The following is a 19,078-nucleotide window of genomic DNA, read 5'->3' on the forward strand; positions in this document are numbered from 1 at the left end:
TCTCCTTTTTCAGAGTACTTTAATTTTCAACATATAGATCATTTACTTCCTTCATTAGGTTTATTTCTATGTATTTCTTTCCTTTCTCTCTCTCTTTTTTTTTTTTGATGCTATTGTGAAGGGTGTGGTTACCCTGATTTCACTCTAAATGAGTTTGCTGTCTGTGTACAGGAATGCTACTGATTTTTGAGTGTTGACTCTGTATCTAGATAAACTGATGAATTTGCTTACCAAATCTATAAGTGCTTTGGCTGAATTCTTCAGGTCTTCTATGTAGAGTATTATATCATCTGTAAATAATAATAATTTAAACTTTTGCTTTCCTATCCTTATTCCTTTTATTACTTTTTTTGTCTAATTGCTCTAGCTAGTGTCAGAAGAACTATATTGAATAGAAGTAGTGGTAGTGGACATCTTTTTCTTGTTCCTGATTTTAGAGTGAAAGTTTTCAGTTTTTGTCTAATAGTATGATGTTAGCTGTTAGTCTGCATAGATGGCTTTTATCAGATTGAGATTAAGACCACTTATCTTCCAATTTTCTGTAGAGGTTTTTTTTTTTTATCATGAATGGATGCTGGACTTTGCCAAAAGCCTTTTCTACATCTACTGAGATGATTATGTGATATTTGTCTTTGGCTCTGCTGATTTGGTATATTACATTTTTTGATTTGTGTATGCTGAACCATTTCTGCATTCCTAGGATGAATCCCACTTCATCATGGTATATAATTTTCTTGATGGTTTGCTGAATACTGTTTGCTAGTATTTTATTGAGGATTTCTGCATCCATGTCTATTAAAGAGACTGGCCCATAGTTCTCCTTTTTGGTTTGGTATTTCTCTGGCTTTGTTATCAGGGTAACAGTTGCCTCCAGGAATCAGTTAAGATTTGTGTCCCTTCCAATTTTACTAAAGAGTATGAGGAGTACTTACATTAAATCTTCTCTAAATTTCTTTGAGAATTCATATCCAATTAGGATATGGGCTTTGTTAGTAAGTTTTTAATTACATTTTTTATTTCATTAACTGATCTTGGGTTATTCAGTACGTTTATAACTTCCTGATTCAGCTTTAGCAATTTATACCTAATCTGCCCATTTATTCTGTATTTTTCATTTTAGGAGGGTAAAGATTTTCAAAGAGGTATTGATGATCAGAATTTTCAAAGGATCTGTAGTGATTTAGCCCTTTCATTCCACAATGCATGAATCTGAGCCATTTCTTACCTCTTCTGATAAGTCTGGCTAAAGGTTTATCAATTTTATTTATTGAATACTGTTTTTACTAGGATCTTACCAAGATCTTATAATATACTCAGAGGATTCAAATTTTTTTTAAAAAATTAAAACTGAAGAAGTCTGTTTTCTTATACTCCATTAATTTAGACGTTTGATTGAGTAATTTCAATAAATTGAGATCCTTGGATAAAGGGATCCAAGGGAATCCTTATTTGGGAAGAGTAAAACAAGCTAAATTTCATGTTTACATTAAGATTTTTGCAAAATGAATGAGAAATAATGTATATGTCCTTTAAGGACCAAAGCAGAGCACCTACAGCCTGAAGATGAGAAAAGCTGTATACAAACAAGGAGCAGTATGAGAAAGGGGCCGCCAGAGGATGAGGACGCCACAGGGAACTCTCCAGAGGAAAAATGGCTGCAGCAGGTGCTTCAGAAGGGCTGCATTCTAAATAAAAGGCAGCACTTTAAACAGAAGAAAACAGCAGAAAGATACAAAAAAGTCTAATTTACAAGTCACGTTTGAAGCATGGTGCCACCATGTGACTACCCCAAAGCATCAAGTGAATACAGAGGTGAGACTAAGAGCATCACGTGACAACAGATGCGTAATACCAGCCAAGAAGTAAGACTCCTACAGAATGGAGGGCCACTGACGGCTTCTGAAGAAGTGATGAATGCGACAGATGCATGATTATTTCGACTACCTGCACAGTCAATTTTCTACTACTGGGGGGAAAGAAAAAGCCAAACCCTTTCCTATGATAGCCCATCATGTTTGAAAACTATAATTCTGCTCTTCCATTAGGAGAAAGATTAAGACCGTCTGAAAGAGGGAATAAGTGAAATCAGGGAGATCAGTTAAGAAGCCATCTGCAATCGGCACAAGTTTTGATACCAACACAAAATTATGTGGTCAAGAGTCAGGTGTGAAAGAAAGGGATGGGTGTAATTTCATGTCACTACAAATTCTTCTGAGAATTGTTCTTATAAGTTGAATTTGTATCTTACTTGTTTTATGCTTCAATGTAGCTTAAATTCTAATGAGTAGCTCCAAAACAAGTGTGATACTGACATGAGAAAGTGTCATCTCAAGAACACAGGGTGATCTGGAAAAGGCTGATCGTATTTAATTAGGAGTCTTGCTACACAGCTTTCAAAGAGCATCAGTGGTTTTTCCTGTACTCTCTGAGTATTGTGAATGGTCAAAGAAGAATCCTACAAGAATCAACAGAATGCCTGTGTAAGTCATTTACTTGACTTCTTAAATCCATCTTTCCTATCAAACAGTGCTTTTCCACTGAAAAAGTCTACATCTTGAATTTTTACTTACATGTCATCAAATATGCTGCAATGAAACTCTAATGTTGCCCTCTTTATGTTAACACAAGCATATTTTCAGAATGTTTGGTTATTTCAATCTCTGATGAGACACTATGCCACTTTCATAATTACACATACTAAACATATCCTTAATATGTTCTATTGCAAGATTTTGGCAAAGCATTAAGACATAAGTAATGCTATTTTTATAAGGAAACTATTATCAAATAAACTTATTTCAAACCTTCACCTGAGTTGGCACAGGGCTGCTTCTTTATCCATTTTCTGGCCAATTAAGGTAGTAAGGTACAGTGCATCAGAGAGTGATACTAGCTAATTCATTAAAACAGTTAAGTGGATTTTAAAAATATACTTAGCCTCAAACTATTCTGTTTGTCTAAATGCAGTGGCACTTTGGTTCATGAACTGAATTCTTCACACAACTCTAGTCTCAAACCAAGTTGAGTGAGAATCAAATCAAATTACATGATTAGGTTCGATGTTGACATTATTAGAAAATTCGACTCAGTTCTCATCCAATTTGGTTTGTGACCAGAATCACGGAAAGAAAGAATTAAGCTTGTGAACTGAAATGACACTGTAATGTGTCTCATTACGTATATGTGTAATTGGTTTTATAACTGTATAATTGGTTTTGTTAAAAGGATTTAGGGTCTAAATTAATATTTATTAAAACTACAACCAGAAACACTGTCTGACCAGTACTTTGTAACACATTAGGGTCTCAGTTACTTTTCTCCCCTAGCTGAGACACAACACCTGACACCCAGAATTAAGGGAGGAAAGGTTTAGCTAGCTCACAGTTAGGGAAGGTTTCCGTCTATAATCAGCTGGCTCCAGGGCAGGATGGTGTGGCCCAGGGGCAACAGCTGAAGGCAGCAGAAGACAGCAAGGGCAACAAGAGCCAAAACAGGGAAGCAGAGAGGAAAGCAAGCCTCTTGTCGCCCCTTACACTGTAAGCAGGCTGCCGCCCTCCGGTGGATGTACCATTCACGCCATCTCTGTGTCCTTCTCTTGCACAGGATCGTGATGCTTAAAAAGTGAGGCCCCAGCCTCCCCACTGAGTCACTTAAACTCCTGAGTATCTCAAGCTGACACCATGAACACCCTAGAGCATAAGGGCATGTTCTCAACACCCTAGGACATAGAAGGCTGAGTTACATAGACACTATGTATCAACCATCACAAATCAGCAACGTGGCACATTAACATAGCTCAATAGCCACTGTGATTCAGTGCTTTTAGTATTCAATTAAAATTTTCATTATAATACTTACGTTTCTGTTAAAAGTAGAGAAAACCGAAATTCAACAAAACATACAGTGATCAAATTGTGTATCTCTAAAGCCACATATTTACCTGACATTGCCCTTGGTGTTTCTCAAAACTGTCGCAGCAAAATTCTGTGTGACGCCCACCAGGCTGATTCCATCCACCTCTACGATCTGGTCATTGACCTGGATTCTTTGAAAAAAAAAATCATCCACAGTTAATTTATCTGATAATACATGGATATTCCTGATAAGTTGGTTGATAAAACATTTAATTAGTGATAGTCATAGCTCTTCCAACATTAATCTTTTACATACAATAAGCTCCAGGTGTCTGTCAAATGTTTAATGGTTTTTAAAACTGTTTTTTGAGGGCTGGGGATACATCTCAGTAGCACAGTGCCTGCCTGGCAAACATGAGGTTCTGAGATTGATTCATGGTACTCACATTAAAAAAAAAAAACTGCTTTGAAAGGCAGACAGAAATAAGTAATGCAAGTTAGATTCACTGTACCACACATCCATATCCCTATGAAAAAAACGGATATATACAAACATATAACACATTACTCTGTTTTCTACCCTTAATTAAAATATAAACGATCTACCAGAAATATCCTTTTAGCCTAATACCTAGTTCCTTGTCTCACTTATCTTCCGAAGGAAAAAGACTCAAGAATTCTGCCTATTGTAGATGTCTACTTCAAATATGCAATACTCTATGTGGCTGTATGTACATATGCATGTGTCTGTATGGTTATACAAAAATACAGAAGTTTATTGACATGTTTTTATGCATGTATTATAATGCATATGATGCTTCAGTTAGTGAATAACACTAAATTTGTTTTGCATGTCACATTTTTGTTCATCACAGTGAAGTATTTCAAACATGAAAACATGTAGAAGGGAATTAATAAATGCTCACATACCCAATGCCCAACTTTATTGGATCTTATTTGAGTCACAGTTTACCTACTGAAAATACACTGAATAAAATTTTCAGCCCACTTCTTTGTTTCTCTTTTCCCTTCACTGTTTCCTATGTATAACTGCCATATGTGTTTCTGTGTTTAGGTTTTCTCCTGATTTTCTGAAAGAAAAATAATAAACAGAGAAGAAGTATGTGAATATATTGTATTTTTGAAAATTATGAAGTATACCTTTCAAATTTAATGAGGGACATTAGTAGAATTAAATAAGACCCACACTATAAAGAGCAGAGCATGAGGCTGTCACAGTAAGCAAGGTGCCACATGCCTCTCCCAGCAGTCCAGGAGGCTGAGGACGTGGAGCACAAGTTCAAGGCCTGCCTGAGCAATTAAATGAACACTATCTCAAAATGAAAAATGAAAAAGAAAAAAATACGGCGGTTGGTGTGTGACTCAATTCAATGGTCCTGAGTTCAATACCTAATGAGGGGGGAAAGTACTGAAACTAAACTATACACTAAGACTTGCTAACTCACATTTTCATTCTCCATTGCTTCTATTACCCATGGTCATACCATTATCTCAAAGTATCACATGGAAAGTGTAACTCTGAAGTTACATGCCATTCTCGGCAGTGCACCGTGCTCTCCAGCACATGGATCACCTGCGGTCTCTCTCAGGCACACCGCACATGCTGCCTGCCACCAGCCCCAGCAGTCCTCTCAGGCGTAAGTCTGTCAAGGCGTTCCAGTGCTTTTGTTCAGCAACTCTCACTTCATGTAATAATGGCCCCAAAGCGCTCGAGCAAGGGTGCTGACAGTTCAAAAGCACCGAAGAGAAATCATAAAATGCTTGCTTTAAATGAAAAAGTCAAAATTTTTAATTTTGTAGGAAGAAAAAAAGTATACATTTGGTGACTTGCTGCGAGCTACAGCACTATCCAGGAATATACCAGGAATCGTTCTGGCTTTGGTGTCATGCTCTAGGGTCTCCAGGGCCTGGGACTTATCCCTTACACGTGAAGGGTCAACTGTCTATACAGTTCTTCACTTTTTTGAGTAAATAAAGGTATATTTATAGAGAAACATTAAACCCACCAGCAGAATTTTAACAGTGGTCAACTCTAAACAATCTTAACACTAAACCTAGATGTATGCAGCACTTTTTTTCTTTACATTTTTCTAACTTTTCAAAACTTTTACCTATGGACACGTGACATTATAACCTTACACCTGTAAAATGCCACTGCACATGATAATTTGACAACTGATGTTAACATTTTTACACTGTAGGTAAGGAAATGATCTAGAAAGTTCTTCTTTAGGCTGAAGCATTACAATTAGCTGTTCTTTATTACTCAACATGCACATGTGTACAACAACGAAATAACCAAGCTAAATGTTCTGGATTTGAGGATCCATAATCTATAACCCAAAATTAAAAGAATATTTTCTTCAAAATGTAAGAAATGGGAAATTAAAACACACAGAATTGAGGGGCCAGGGAGATGACTCAGTACAATAAGCGCTTCCCTGGCAAGTGCAAGGGTCTGAGTTCAATCCCTGGTTCCGCAAAAAAAAAAAAAAAAGAAAGAAAAGAAAACATAGTATTGTGCAAACACAGTTTTATGTTCACACATACTTGTGCCTCAAATCAGGGGTGAGGTGAGGGTGCAAACAACAAATGCAAAATTGCTGATCACCAGCAGTCATGCTGACAAACGTTACAGGAAATCTTCAGGCATAAGACCCAAGGTACTAGGTGCAAATTCACATCTCCACAAAGGAAAGAAAAGCACTAGTAATGGCCAGGTGAAGGAACAGAAGCAATCTACAAAGCAGTCCCTACAACAGAAACAGTGGCAAAAGAAGTCCAGCTCCACTTATTGTTTGTATTCAGAGACCAAAGACTAATGTAAGGAAGAGAGACCCCAACTTAAAATGGGACCCTAAAATAAAGAGATTTTTTTAAAGTTTCAAAAGGGCCTGGGAGATAGCTTGGCAGTCTAAGAGCCTGCCTGGCAAGCACCAGGACCCAAATTCAATTGCCAGTACCACATACTGTGCCGGCCTGGTGCGGAGCCAGCCACCGAAACTGGGCGTGGGGGCAACACCTGTAATCCCAGCACTGGGGATACTGAGACAGCAGGATCACTACGTGTCTGAGCTGTGTAGCAAGACCCTGTATCAAATAATTATATAAAAATAAATAAAATGGTGACCTTACACAATTCTCATCTGGGCAGAGTACAGACAGCATAAGGGAATAAGAAGACTCAGTATTATTTATTATTTTCATTAAAAGAAAGTCTGTTTTTAAAAGATTTTTCTCATCTTAAAGGTCATCTATTACTAGGGCAAAGTTTTAAAATCTGGTACACTATAAAAAACAAAAACAAAAAACACTTTTGTTTTTTCTGAAGGACAGAAAGGGAGGGAGCCTTTGGAGTATGCTACTTGAGAGGCTTTTCAACTTATCTTTTTATAGAGGTAGACTGTGTGATTAAGCTAAAGACAAGTTTAAACTGAAAATGGGCACAAGAAGGAAGAAAGGTAAAGGAGACTGCAAAAGAATTTTCAGAAAAGGCACAGTCCAGGTCTGCTTCAGGTCTAGTCCAGGGAGCCAGCGGAGCCTTCCCCACTCCAGAGCTCCTCTGAGGAGAGGAGGCATTTGCACTCGCTATACGAGCTTCTACCCTGTGAGAGGATGACTTTCATACACCCTCCCAGAGAGTGCGAATGATGTAGCTCTCAAATCCTGAAAACAACGAAAAAACACAGGAAAAAAAAGGATTCCCAGGGATGGAAACAGGACATGTCTGCATTCCAGAGAACACAGCCTAATCAGCTCCAGGGTAGGCTGGACTTTCCAGACCTTTCCAGAAGAGCAGAGGAAGTGGCCCACTGCCACTTCATACACTGGTTTCTAGAATGGAACATATACGAATGAACCCACTAACTAGTGTGTGCACAGCCATCTCCTCCCAGCCAGCTCCTCAAGAATCTCCCCATGCTCCTGGCAGCCAGCACGGACAGCACCTTTGCCATTCCCCCTCAGCTTGATATTGCTAACATTCCTCAACTTGAAACTTAACAACCAGAAGCACCGTGTGTAAAGCTCATGAAAATATGTAAGCTGGACTACTCTAGGGTTTGTCTAACACTAATGGAGAACTATTCATTTACATGATGGTTCTGAGAAGAGGAAAACCCAACCCCACTTCACAGGTCGGTTCAACACGGAAGCAAGCATGACTGGCTTGGAGACAGCTGCAGCAACATTAATAAACTTTGCTTAAAAGACACTGTCACCAAAATGCTAGTGAAAATTTAAACATGAAAATACATATCAAATACCCATATTCCAACTCCTGAGGGGGAGACTTAGGCAAAGTATTAGATTAGAAAAGTGAAAAAAAGAACACAGAAAGGAAATCATCAATGAAGAGATTATGACAGACACAATTACAACAGTGATTTCTATACAGGGTTCCCCTGGGCTTGAGAGTCCCCAGGGGGAACAGTTGTGTCCTCAGAGAGTGAGGATGTTGGGGAATAAGCACGGGGACAGGACTCCCTATCTGTTGCACATGTTGTATTACACAAAAGAGGTCAGGAACAAGGTCCTCAACCTTTGCCTTATGGTCACCTTCATTTCCTGTTTGGTATCTCCTCCAATAAAACTGTTTTAAAATGAATGCAAAACTTGAAAATTAATTACAGAAGACCCCATCCATATCGAGTGTATTTTGAATTTGCCTCTTGAGCACAGCATTATTTATCCTTGCTAGTTATACTCCATGTGACCTACTCTAGAAACAAAAACTGAAACAAAAAAATATGTTAAGCCCAAATAAATGTTTTGAAAATGATTAAACCACAGTGATTCACCAGGCACGTGGTGTACACCTGCAATCCCGGCACTCCAGGGGCTGAGTCAGGAGGACAGCTCCAAGTTCAGGGGCAGCCTGAGCTACATAGTGAGCTCAAGGCCCATATGAATTATATAGGAAAGAGAAAGAGATCCTACTTCAAAAAGAAAGAAAGAAAGAAAGAAAGAAAGAAAGAAAGAAAGAAAGCAAGCAAGCAAGCGAAGCGAAAACTCACAAGGATTCACTCCGCTAAAAGATACTTACTGAGCACTTCCCATGATAAGACTATATATGAGAAGCACAAACGTGGAATCTTGAGGAAAGAAATTGGAAAGTGGAGAGCACAGCAGGAAAGAATAAAGAACATCTGGAGCTTTTTAACCATGCAGGCTAACTCAAAAGATAAGTATCATGATAAATTTTTAGTGAGTGAATGAATGAATTTATTAGATGCAGGGTCTCACTCAAAGTTACAGCTCAGGCTCATTGTGATCCTCCTGTTTCAGCCTCCCCAATGCTGGGATTATAGGCATGCACCACCGTGCCCACTTTTGTTAGCCAGTGCAGCACACCTGGGATTGCAGGGCCAGCACAGTATGTGGTACTGGGGATCAAACCCAGGTCCCCGCACTTGCCAGGCAGGCACTTAGACCACTGAGCTGTCTCTTCAACCCCTCTATAGTAAATTTTTAAAATAACTCAAAATGTGGTGAGAATTTATGAGCCACTTCAAAGTGGGGGGGACAACCATAATGCAAAAGTTTCTTACATGGGGGCAAGGAAAAAGGAAGAGAGAAAAGAAATATATGTATAACTATATTTGTATACATTCACATTTTATAAAATACATTATACAAACACAGCTTTTAACATTCCTGAAAGTGACTATATTTGAAATTAAACTGAAGTAAGAGTTATGAAATTAAGACAAGTTAGAAAACTAAAATAGAAAATCTTGTCTCTCTAAAGCTAAAAGAAACTATAGAATACACCTAATAGAGAAATTTTAATTTTATCAGCAAATGAAATCTGTGGGGGCCGGGGAGATGGCTCAGTAGAATAAAGCACTTGTCTGCCAAGCACAAGGCCCTGTTTCTGAAAAAAAAAGGGGGGGGGTGGGTAGGAGGAGGAAGAGAAGGAGGAGGCAGAAGAAGAAGAAAGAAAAAAACAAAAACAAAATGAAATCTGAAGGGCAGTAACCTCCCCAGGATAACAACCTTATTATAGTTATATGGGTTTTTTAATTTTCATTACTTTGGTTCTAGGGATCAAACTCATGACCTTACACTTGCCAAGCCGGGGCTTATATTGCTGAGCTATCTCCCCAGCCCAGTAATACGGCTTTGAAACTATAAAAAGAATAATGTATTTAGTCACTTTAGAAACTCTTAATATTGCATACTAGCTGAAATTTTACAACATCACATATTAGAGCCACCCAACATTCTGGCTTATATAATTTTAGAGATTTTGAGAGAGAAATTTATAGAGTATAATCCATACAAGAGTAGCATCATACTCTTCACACTACTTAATAAAATAGTGTTCTACATCAGTAGGCTAAATATCCTAACTTTAAAAAAACTTTATTAGAAACAGCAATTATTTCTGTAGTTTTCACATGCTGATACCTTTGAAATAGTAAATATTTAACTATTGTGTAAATGAACACACCAGTTAGCAACAATAGAAAACTTACAGGATACTAAAGTTGCCACAGGTCTGAAAATGAAAGATGCATTTTCTCATTTTCTGGCACACACTCTATTCTCTTACACATATTAAAATAAAATGTACAGATGGTAAAATGCTTGAAGTATCTTCAACCTCCAAAACTTTATGATTTTGTAAAAATTTTGTATTTCTTTTAATAATTTTTCATGTGATTCTTCCAAAATAATACTTTCCTAAATGTCAAGATTGCTCTTTTATGTTCAAGAACAGGAGCACACACAAGCAGCATCCATGCAACGCTTCTTACAAGCTTATTTACTGCTCATAACAACCCTGTAAGGTAGGCAACGTGAAAATTAAGTCATGCTTTTAACATTCCACAGTCGGTAACTGGAAGGGATGAATTAAAACTCCTAATGATCCTAGAAATTCTGTTAATCATATCAAGTTGCCTTTCTTAATGTACTTATAGAAGTATTTAATAAGCGCTTCCTATAACAACAGTAGGAATGATATACTAGGTAAGCATTTAAAAGGACAGAGGAAATAAGTACTGGGACTAACAAAGAAAAGATCTAGTATCAGTACAAACAATGAAACTAAGGGGAAAAATAATCACTAAATAAGTTAATAGAAAACAAATTTGATTTTAAAGACAAGTGAGAGGGCTGACCAGATAGCTCAGCAGACTAAAGCACCCACTTAGGCAGATGCAGGGACCAGGGTTCAATCCCCGGCATGCTGTGCTGGCCCAGCCCCCCCAGGGCATGCTGAGACTGGGATTGAAACTGGGTGTGGTGGTGTATGCCTGTAATCCCAGCACTTGGGAAGCTGAAAACAGAAGAATCATTACAAGTCTGATCTGTGTAGTGAGACACTGTAGACCCTGTCCCAAATACAGGAAAAAAAAAAAAAAAGTGAGGTAAAAATAAATGGGTCTCTGTTTGGAACATGGAACACCAGTAACTACTCAAGTAATGAATGTAAAACTTTCTGCCTCGTAGTTTTTTAATCGGTTTGTTTTTTAAGTTTGGACTGTGGCCAACTCATTTAAGAGGAATGGTTCATAAAATTTTAATATTCTTTTAATATTGTAAAAATTATTTTCATCCCCCAACCCAGGCATGGTGGTGCAGGCATATAATCCCAGTGCTAAGGAGGATGAGACAAGAGGATCACTACGAGTCTGAGCTGCGTAGTGAGACCCTGTACCAAATACATAAAAAAGATTTAAAAAATTATTTTCGGAGTTGGCTTGGTAGCTTGCATGCAGAGTGAGTGTCCACAGCCAGGTGGTCACTGGTAACACAACATATAAAACCTGAGCCCAAACCCCGCCTCCATCATGGCCGTATAGCTGCTGTGAAAACCAACAATAAAAGGTGCCTTCTAAGAAATTTGCTGTTAAGTGCAGGGACTTTGCTGTCCTGGTGATCTTCATGTACCACAAGGGTCAGACAAAGATACCAGTTGGTTTTCTGAACAGAAGAAAGAGAAAATCTGTTTGCTATTAAAAGAAAGATTCAAGAGTTAAGGAGCACTTGGAAGTTCGTAAACAGCACAAGCCATCACATACAGAATCCACAAGCTCCTGTCCCTTGTCCTTAAAAGGCTCTGGCCATCAGATCACTGCCTCTTTCCTCAAGGGAGATTTGCCTTCACTGCGCTGGGAGTGCGTGGAATACTGAACGCTGTGTACTCCCTGACCAATTTGTGGTGTGCATTAGTCGACTTGCAGCCAGTCCTGGTATCTTGGCAAATCAGAAAGAAGAATTGGTACAAATGAAAAAATTCTGTGGACAAGCCAGTGAGCCTAAGTGCTGGGTCTTGCAATAAACAGGGCAAAGAACTGTCTATTGCTATCATTTAGCTACACGCTTATGGGACGAAAATGTCTTACCTATTTTGTGTGCCCAGAGTGATTAACTGATGCATTCAGGGTTTTGTTGTTTCCCCCTTTCCCCCCCAAAGAGCTCATATATTTAGATTGATCAGCAGTATCTTTTTACTACCAGTTTTAAGTAAGAAAGCAGCACAACACAGACTGTGATGGTACTTATGGTTGAATTAAAAAGAAGCAAAAAAATTGTTTTCATCACCTTGAAAATGTCCTTTAAAATTTATCATCCAAATTAATCCAAATTAGAAAATTTTATAGATAAATCTTTGCTTACTTGGAAGAAAGGAGACAAATTACTAACTGGCAATACCACTACCATTACATAACTTACTGGAAGGGCAAAGAGCTTATTTCCTTAACTACTCTGAAAAGAAGAAACACTTGAAACGTAAAGTACTCATCTCCCACTTTCTCTAAGTGTGCTCTACATGCCACCAAGCGAGCATTTACTCAGCAGCCTGCTGCAGGCCTTCTCAGGACCAGGTACTGTACCTCACACTAGAGGACTACAAGCAAGGCTACTGACTAAGGCAAGGTCCACACCAGGCAGGGGCGGATGCCTGCAATCCTAGCTCCCTGCGAGGGGGAGGTAGTAGGACTGCAAGGTCAAGCCCAGTCTGGGCAACTTACTTAGCAAGGTCCTGCAGCAAAGCTTTAAAAAAAATTTAAGGCCTGGGGATGTAGCTTCATACCATGTGCCTGGCTTTAGTCCCCGGTGTCAAAAAGTAAACACAACACAACAGAACAAAATGTGGCCCTTATACATGGAAGATAAAACATAGGACATATATTTTTACTTACCTAAATCAAATCGGTACTCTGCAAAAAAATCCATGCCTATCAGCATATGTGTTTAGGATTATAAAAGAAACAGTACTTTTATGGGTCCCAACACACAAATTACTTAACAACAGGCATTATAATTTCTTGGTAAGACAAAATCAGAACTACTATTCAATGTTCCTTTAAAAATGAAAAGATATTCTTTGGAATTGGCAGTCACACTTTAGGGCCTACTTCTACAGGAGTACCAGGTTCATGAAGGTGATTCTTTTCACAATTCTGGTCCTAAACCAAGTTGGACAAGAACCAAATCAAACTCCACGGTTAGTTTCAATGTTGACTTTATGAGGAAATTTGACTCGGTTCATGTTCAGTTTTGGTTCGGAACCAAAATTGTGGAGAGAACTGAGTCTGTGAACCAAGGCACTACTCTATTTTTACTGCTAACTTTCTGCTTCCAATTTTAATGGAATTCATCAGGAGGAACGCATCAGGAGATAGTGCAATGATTACTCAAAATGTTTTGGAGCTCCTGAAATCTAAAACATTAAAAAATGATTACTTGCTGCTCTGTTGTACATTAGAATTATCCAATTTGAATGTGTAAGTGCACTGCTAGACTTTATTCCTAATTATTGTAGTTATATACGTTTAGATACACTCAAGAACCTGTGATTTCAGATAAAACACAATTTGAGAAAGGCTGATCTCTAGAATGATCATCAATAAAGAAGCAGAGATTTCTTTTACCTATTTTGTTTCACTTTTTAATTATTACATGTTTGCAGTACATAATGTTTACATTCCCTGCATGGAATTAGTACACCCTTTCCCTGTCTCTTGGTCCCCTTGCCTTGTGGGAAAGATCTGTCCCCCTATGTCCTATTATCTATTTTTTGTGTGCTTTATTTACATTTGGGAGGTCTCATTTAAAACATGCAGCAACTATAAAATGGATTTTTTTAACCAGCTATTCCTCAGACAGATGACTAATATCTACAATATATATAGAGAACAGAAAAAAATTAGACACTCAGGCAAACAAAAGAGCCAATCAAACCCTGGGCAAGTGAAATGAACAGACATTTTACAAAAGAAGTACAAACAGTCAATAAATACATGAAGAAATGGGCAACATCACTAGTCACTGGATGACTACAAACTAAAACAACCTAAAATTCTATGTTATTCCAGAATGACCATTATCAAGACATCAAATAATAACAAATGCTGGCAAGACTGTGAGGGAAGAAAGGAACCCTTCCACATTGCTAGGGGGAATGTAAACTATTACCTGCCATTTGCAAAGGTGCTAAAACTACTACCATTTGCTTTCATATTTCTGAGGTAAAATTATGTTCTGATTTCCACAGTACAAGCTCTTCAAATATATGCACTGTGGTTGTGTTCACTTTGCGTTACATGAATAGATGAGTGAAGCGGTAGAGAGACAGACATAAGCCCAGCTAATATATATTAAAACAGCTGTTCTATCCAGAAACCAGAAATTCAAGTGTTTTTCACATTTTCCTTATTTGAGAACCACTCTGATAATTCTGTTTTTAAAAGTAGTGAAAAGAAAAAAATACCATTGAAAAAATTTCCCAGGAAAGTCCGCTATGACTTTAAGTAGCCAGAGACAGCCAGTCACCTTACCTGCCATCTCGCTGAGCAGCACCGCCATCTGTTACTGTCTTGACAAATATTCCCAGCTTCTCGAGTCCGGCATCCGCTCCAACACCCATTCCAATAATACTTATACCAAGACCATCCTCGTCTATGAAAACAAAGAAATAAAAAAGCCCTACGTTTTACATTGGTTCTAGTCAGTTAATTAGCAGGTAAGTCCTACTTGCTGCTTTTAATTTTGTTATTCTTTTGGGACAGGACATGAGTGCTGCCTTTTGCAGAATTTTTTCTATACTGGAGAGTAAGGTCAACCTGCAGCCCATTACTGAAAGAGTGAAAGAGGTTTTTTTTTTTTTTTTAAATCATTTTTGGTGATTCACTGTGGTCCCAGAGAAGGCAGTAATTTGGTTATTGAATAGGCAATCTACCTTAAAACACTGACTCTCCAGATAAGCCTATCAATTATTTTAGGTCTTAACCACGTACATATTCCCATACATACATAATTTTAAATAAACGTGATTTTTATTAGAATTTCTCCTTTATGGATGCAATTTTCTTATTCATTCATGTTAATGGTAGTATGCATCTAGAAATATTTTCTTCTGTGCTACCACACAAATACACATAATCAATAGATACATTACACACATATATACATACACACATTTGCATGCACACAGACATATGCATGTATACAGCTCTTTTTCCTTTGCACCAATGAAATTATATTGACTCTCTGCAGCTTACTTTTTGACATTCTTCATGGATATTGTTGTGGTTTGTATCTAGATGTCCTATTCAATCCTGATGAGATCGTAAGTTGGCTCTCTGGGAGGTGACTGTACTTGGGAGTGTTACAGATGACTGGCTCTTAGGAGGAGCCTGGCAAAAGAGGTGAACCACTGTGGGAATGACCTGGAAGGCTATTTTTCCTTTCCAGCTCTTCTCTTGGTTCTACATCGTGGATGCTATAAGGACAGCAGCTTTCTTCTACTGAGGCCCTTCCACCACCCTGTTGTACCTTGGAGCCAGGTAATTATGAGCTAAAATCCCTGTAAGCCATGAACCAAAAGAAAACTCTTCTAAGTTGTGGGTGTTGGGTATTCTGAAGCAAAGGGATTAAGACCAATATCAACTGGTGTCACTCTAAATCATTTCAAATGACTGTATAATACTTAAAGGGGAAATGCTACCATAACTCAGTAAACCATCTCTATTGATAGGCACTCACCTTTGCTTTCATTTTATTGGCCCTCTGAGAAATACTGCAAATGTTTATTAAAAATTCACTTATTAATCCTATTTCCATTTGTCTCTACTATGAACACACATATATAGGCTAAAACTTACAGAAACACTATAAATGTAAAATATACTACACTTTTTGTTTAGTATTCAAGGTTATTTTCTGATAACCTCAAAGTCTTTGTAATTATTGTTTATCAACATTGCTTTATCAATGATAATTACATAGAAAAACAGATGATTAGTGATAAACTAATGGTATCAACAGTGGCTATAGGAAAACTAACCGCACGCTTCATGCCTTTTTAGGGGGATACTGGGAATTGAATTCAGAACCTTGCACTTGTCAGACAGGTGCCTTGCCACTGAGCTATATCCTTGGCATGCTTCATGCCTTTAAAAGACTTTTCAGCAACAATCTTTACTTCATAAAGTATTCACAATTAACATTTCTTTGAAGATGGATTATCTCACTGATCATTACTTGTCACCAGTGTTTGCATTAAGTATTAATAACTTTTCTCCAAGTACAACTAACACAATTATACTCTTTTATTCTAGATGTTAAAAATAATGTCTGGCAAGAATATTATTTTTTTGCTCAGTTATATGATGAAAAGCTTCTTATACTGAACTACATACTCAGCCTGTTTTAAAAACATTTTTATTTTAAGCCAGTGTCTTACTAAGCTGCCCACTATGCCTGAATTTGAGATCCTCTCAGCTTGATCTCTAGTGTGCTGGGAATACAGGCATGTGCCACCAGGCCCAGCTTATTAAAGAAATCTCCCTTGACAGGTGTTCTGATAGGAGCCCTTCTGAAGACATCTGCATAGTGTTTCCATGCACAGGTACATCTCTCCAGTGTGAAAACCTTAGTGTTGACCAATGTATGCGAGATCACTAAATGCCATTCTCCTTCATTACACTTGGAATGTTTGTACACATGTGCTTTCTTGTGTGTATCTCACTGACACTTTCTCTAGCGTAAGTACCCTGAAGTTCATCAAGGTTTTCTCCTGATACTGCACTGCACAGTTTTAGGATTTCTCCCCAGAATGCATTTTCTTGTGTGTACACAGATTAGACATGTGCTGAAGGCTCTTCCACACTGGCTACATGTGCAGGGTTTCTTCTACCCTACACGTATGCTCCTGTTTTTATCAAGGTTAGCAAAGGGTAAATTTCAGTGCAATCATCACATTCACAGAATATTCCCAAGGTCTGAATGAGTTCTTGCAGCTCTTCCAGTACTTCATCTATCTAATCTTACCCTTCTGTACGCCTCTGGTGCTATTTAAAAGATGCTCATGGAGACCACTCCAGCCTGACAATGCCATGGGTTTCTCTTCTATATGAAACCTCAGGGTGATCAGTATTTAGCCTGACTTCATGCTCACACTCATGATACTTGCAGGGCTTTTCCTCATGACGGACTGTCGCATGCCGAGCCACCCTGGAGCTGTAAGCAGACCTTTTCTATATCCATACGAAGGACTCCACTCACATGTGGACTCTCCGCACTGTCAGGCTGTTAAATTCCTATGGCCGAGAACCCTATGTGAAAATTACTTCTTAGTTTTTAATCTACTTTTTCTTACCTGGACTCAGGACATCCTAAAATTATTTTTCTTCATTCCAAGACTCCTTTTATTGCTTTAGCTGGACAATCACTAACATATCTTGGGCTGAAAACCAGCTGTGAGAAAAGCAATACTAACTACAGTCACCTGATTTCTAGTGCAGACTATGTACAAGAAGAAGACAATGACAAAGGCGAGACAAGGGAGAGCTGCACTGACCTGAAAGCAGACGCGCCTGCTCCTGGCCACCTCGCCTCTCCTCTAGTCGGGACGTGTGCCAAGCTCAAGCGCACGCCAGCCAGAGCAGACTGCTGGAGGCCACTACTTAATGCGGCAGCCCTGGCAAGGATCCAGCCGTCCCCTGCCCTCGCCTACCCTGATCCTCCTATGTATACACTCCTAACAACAGGATTGATTCACATGTTGCCACTCAAACAGAAGCGCCAGCGAAGTTGCATTGCAAAAGGAAATTTTATAAAATGTATTAAAAATTTAAATGTAAAAATGCAGACTTGTAAATGTTTTTGTCTGCTTTTTTAACAATTACTATTTATTTCATGCAGGGTCTCCCTACACAGTCTGGACGCGTAGTGATCCTGCTGTGTCATCCTCCCCAGTGCTGGGATCACAGGTGTGCACCACCGTGCCAGGCTCCAGGGCCAGCATGGGGCTCGCACAGCATGTGGTACTGGGGATCAAACTTGGGACCCTGCGCCTGCCAGGCAGGCGCTTATGCAGCCAAGCTGTCTCCCCAGCGCTGTCTGTCTGCTTTTGAGACATGATCTTGCAAACTCACTAGGTTGCCTGGGCTGGACTCAAGCCTCCAATCCTCCTGCCTCAGGCTCTCATGGTGCTGAGGTTACAGGTATGCACTACCATGCTTGGCACATACTGTTCAATTTTTATAATTCTGAAATTTATTTAAATAAAATTGTAACCAAATGACTTCTGTGACTTGTTCTTTCTTGCTTCAATTATGTTTTTAAAAATAACAGTTAAAATGCATAAAGTCTGATTTATCAATTTTCAGTGCTATGTAACATTTTATTGACTGGATATAGCAGATAAGCTATGATAACTATTTAGGTTGTTCCATTAATTTATTTGTTATATAAAGCCATTATTTATTTATTTATTAGCTATGTAAAGCCTCTTCTTATTTATTAGCTATACAAAGCCACTTGTGTTTGTTTATTTTGGTGGCCCGCTCAGCCCATCCTAGGGGTGGGGCTGGCACAGCATGTGTGCCTGGGATCAAACCCTGGTCCCTGGCGCTTGCCTAAGCTTGCCTAAGCTGGCACTTTAAACCCCTGAGCTGTCTCACCGGCCCCAAAGCCACTTGTTTTTGCAAGAACTAAGAATGATTTTTACATTCTTAAATGTATGAAAAATGTAAGCATCATTTCATTTCTTCTGATACTTTCAAAAGAAAATGTCTTTTAATGAAGGTAACTAATGAGACATATTTAAAAATGGTTCCTCTCACAGCTTATTCACTCATGCAGCTTTATGCTTCCCATATAATTTTCACCTCTTTTGTTCTCACCTGAGCTGTTGTGAACAAGCTGTTCTTTGTGTTTTTTGCTGTGTGCTAAGTGGACAGTTA

At 38.5% G+C, this 19,078-nt stretch overlaps 1 protein-coding gene across 13 annotated transcripts in view; it reads right to left on the reverse strand.

The window, feature by feature from the left end:
• The window catches only part of Ppp1r9a (protein phosphatase 1 regulatory subunit 9A), a 326,880-nt gene that overhangs the window by 111,653 nt on the left and 196,149 nt on the right, over positions 1-19,078 (reverse strand). For all 13 annotated transcript variants that reach the window (XM_004632621.2, XM_004632620.2, XM_023716825.1 and 10 more), the window contains exons 4-5: positions 14,669-14,789; positions 3,941-4,045 (exon numbers count right to left, since the gene is read on the reverse strand). In XM_004632621.2, coding sequence (XP_004632678.1) covers positions 3,941-4,045; positions 14,669-14,789 — 226 coding nt within the window. The remainder of the gene's footprint in view (positions 1-3,940; positions 4,046-14,668; positions 14,790-19,078) is intronic.

Source organism: Octodon degus, unplaced genomic scaffold, assembly GCF_000260255.1.
Source record: "Octodon degus isolate 3935 unplaced genomic scaffold, OctDeg1.0 scaffold00050, whole genome shotgun sequence".
NCBI lineage: Eukaryota > Metazoa > Chordata > Mammalia > Rodentia > Octodontidae > Octodon > Octodon degus.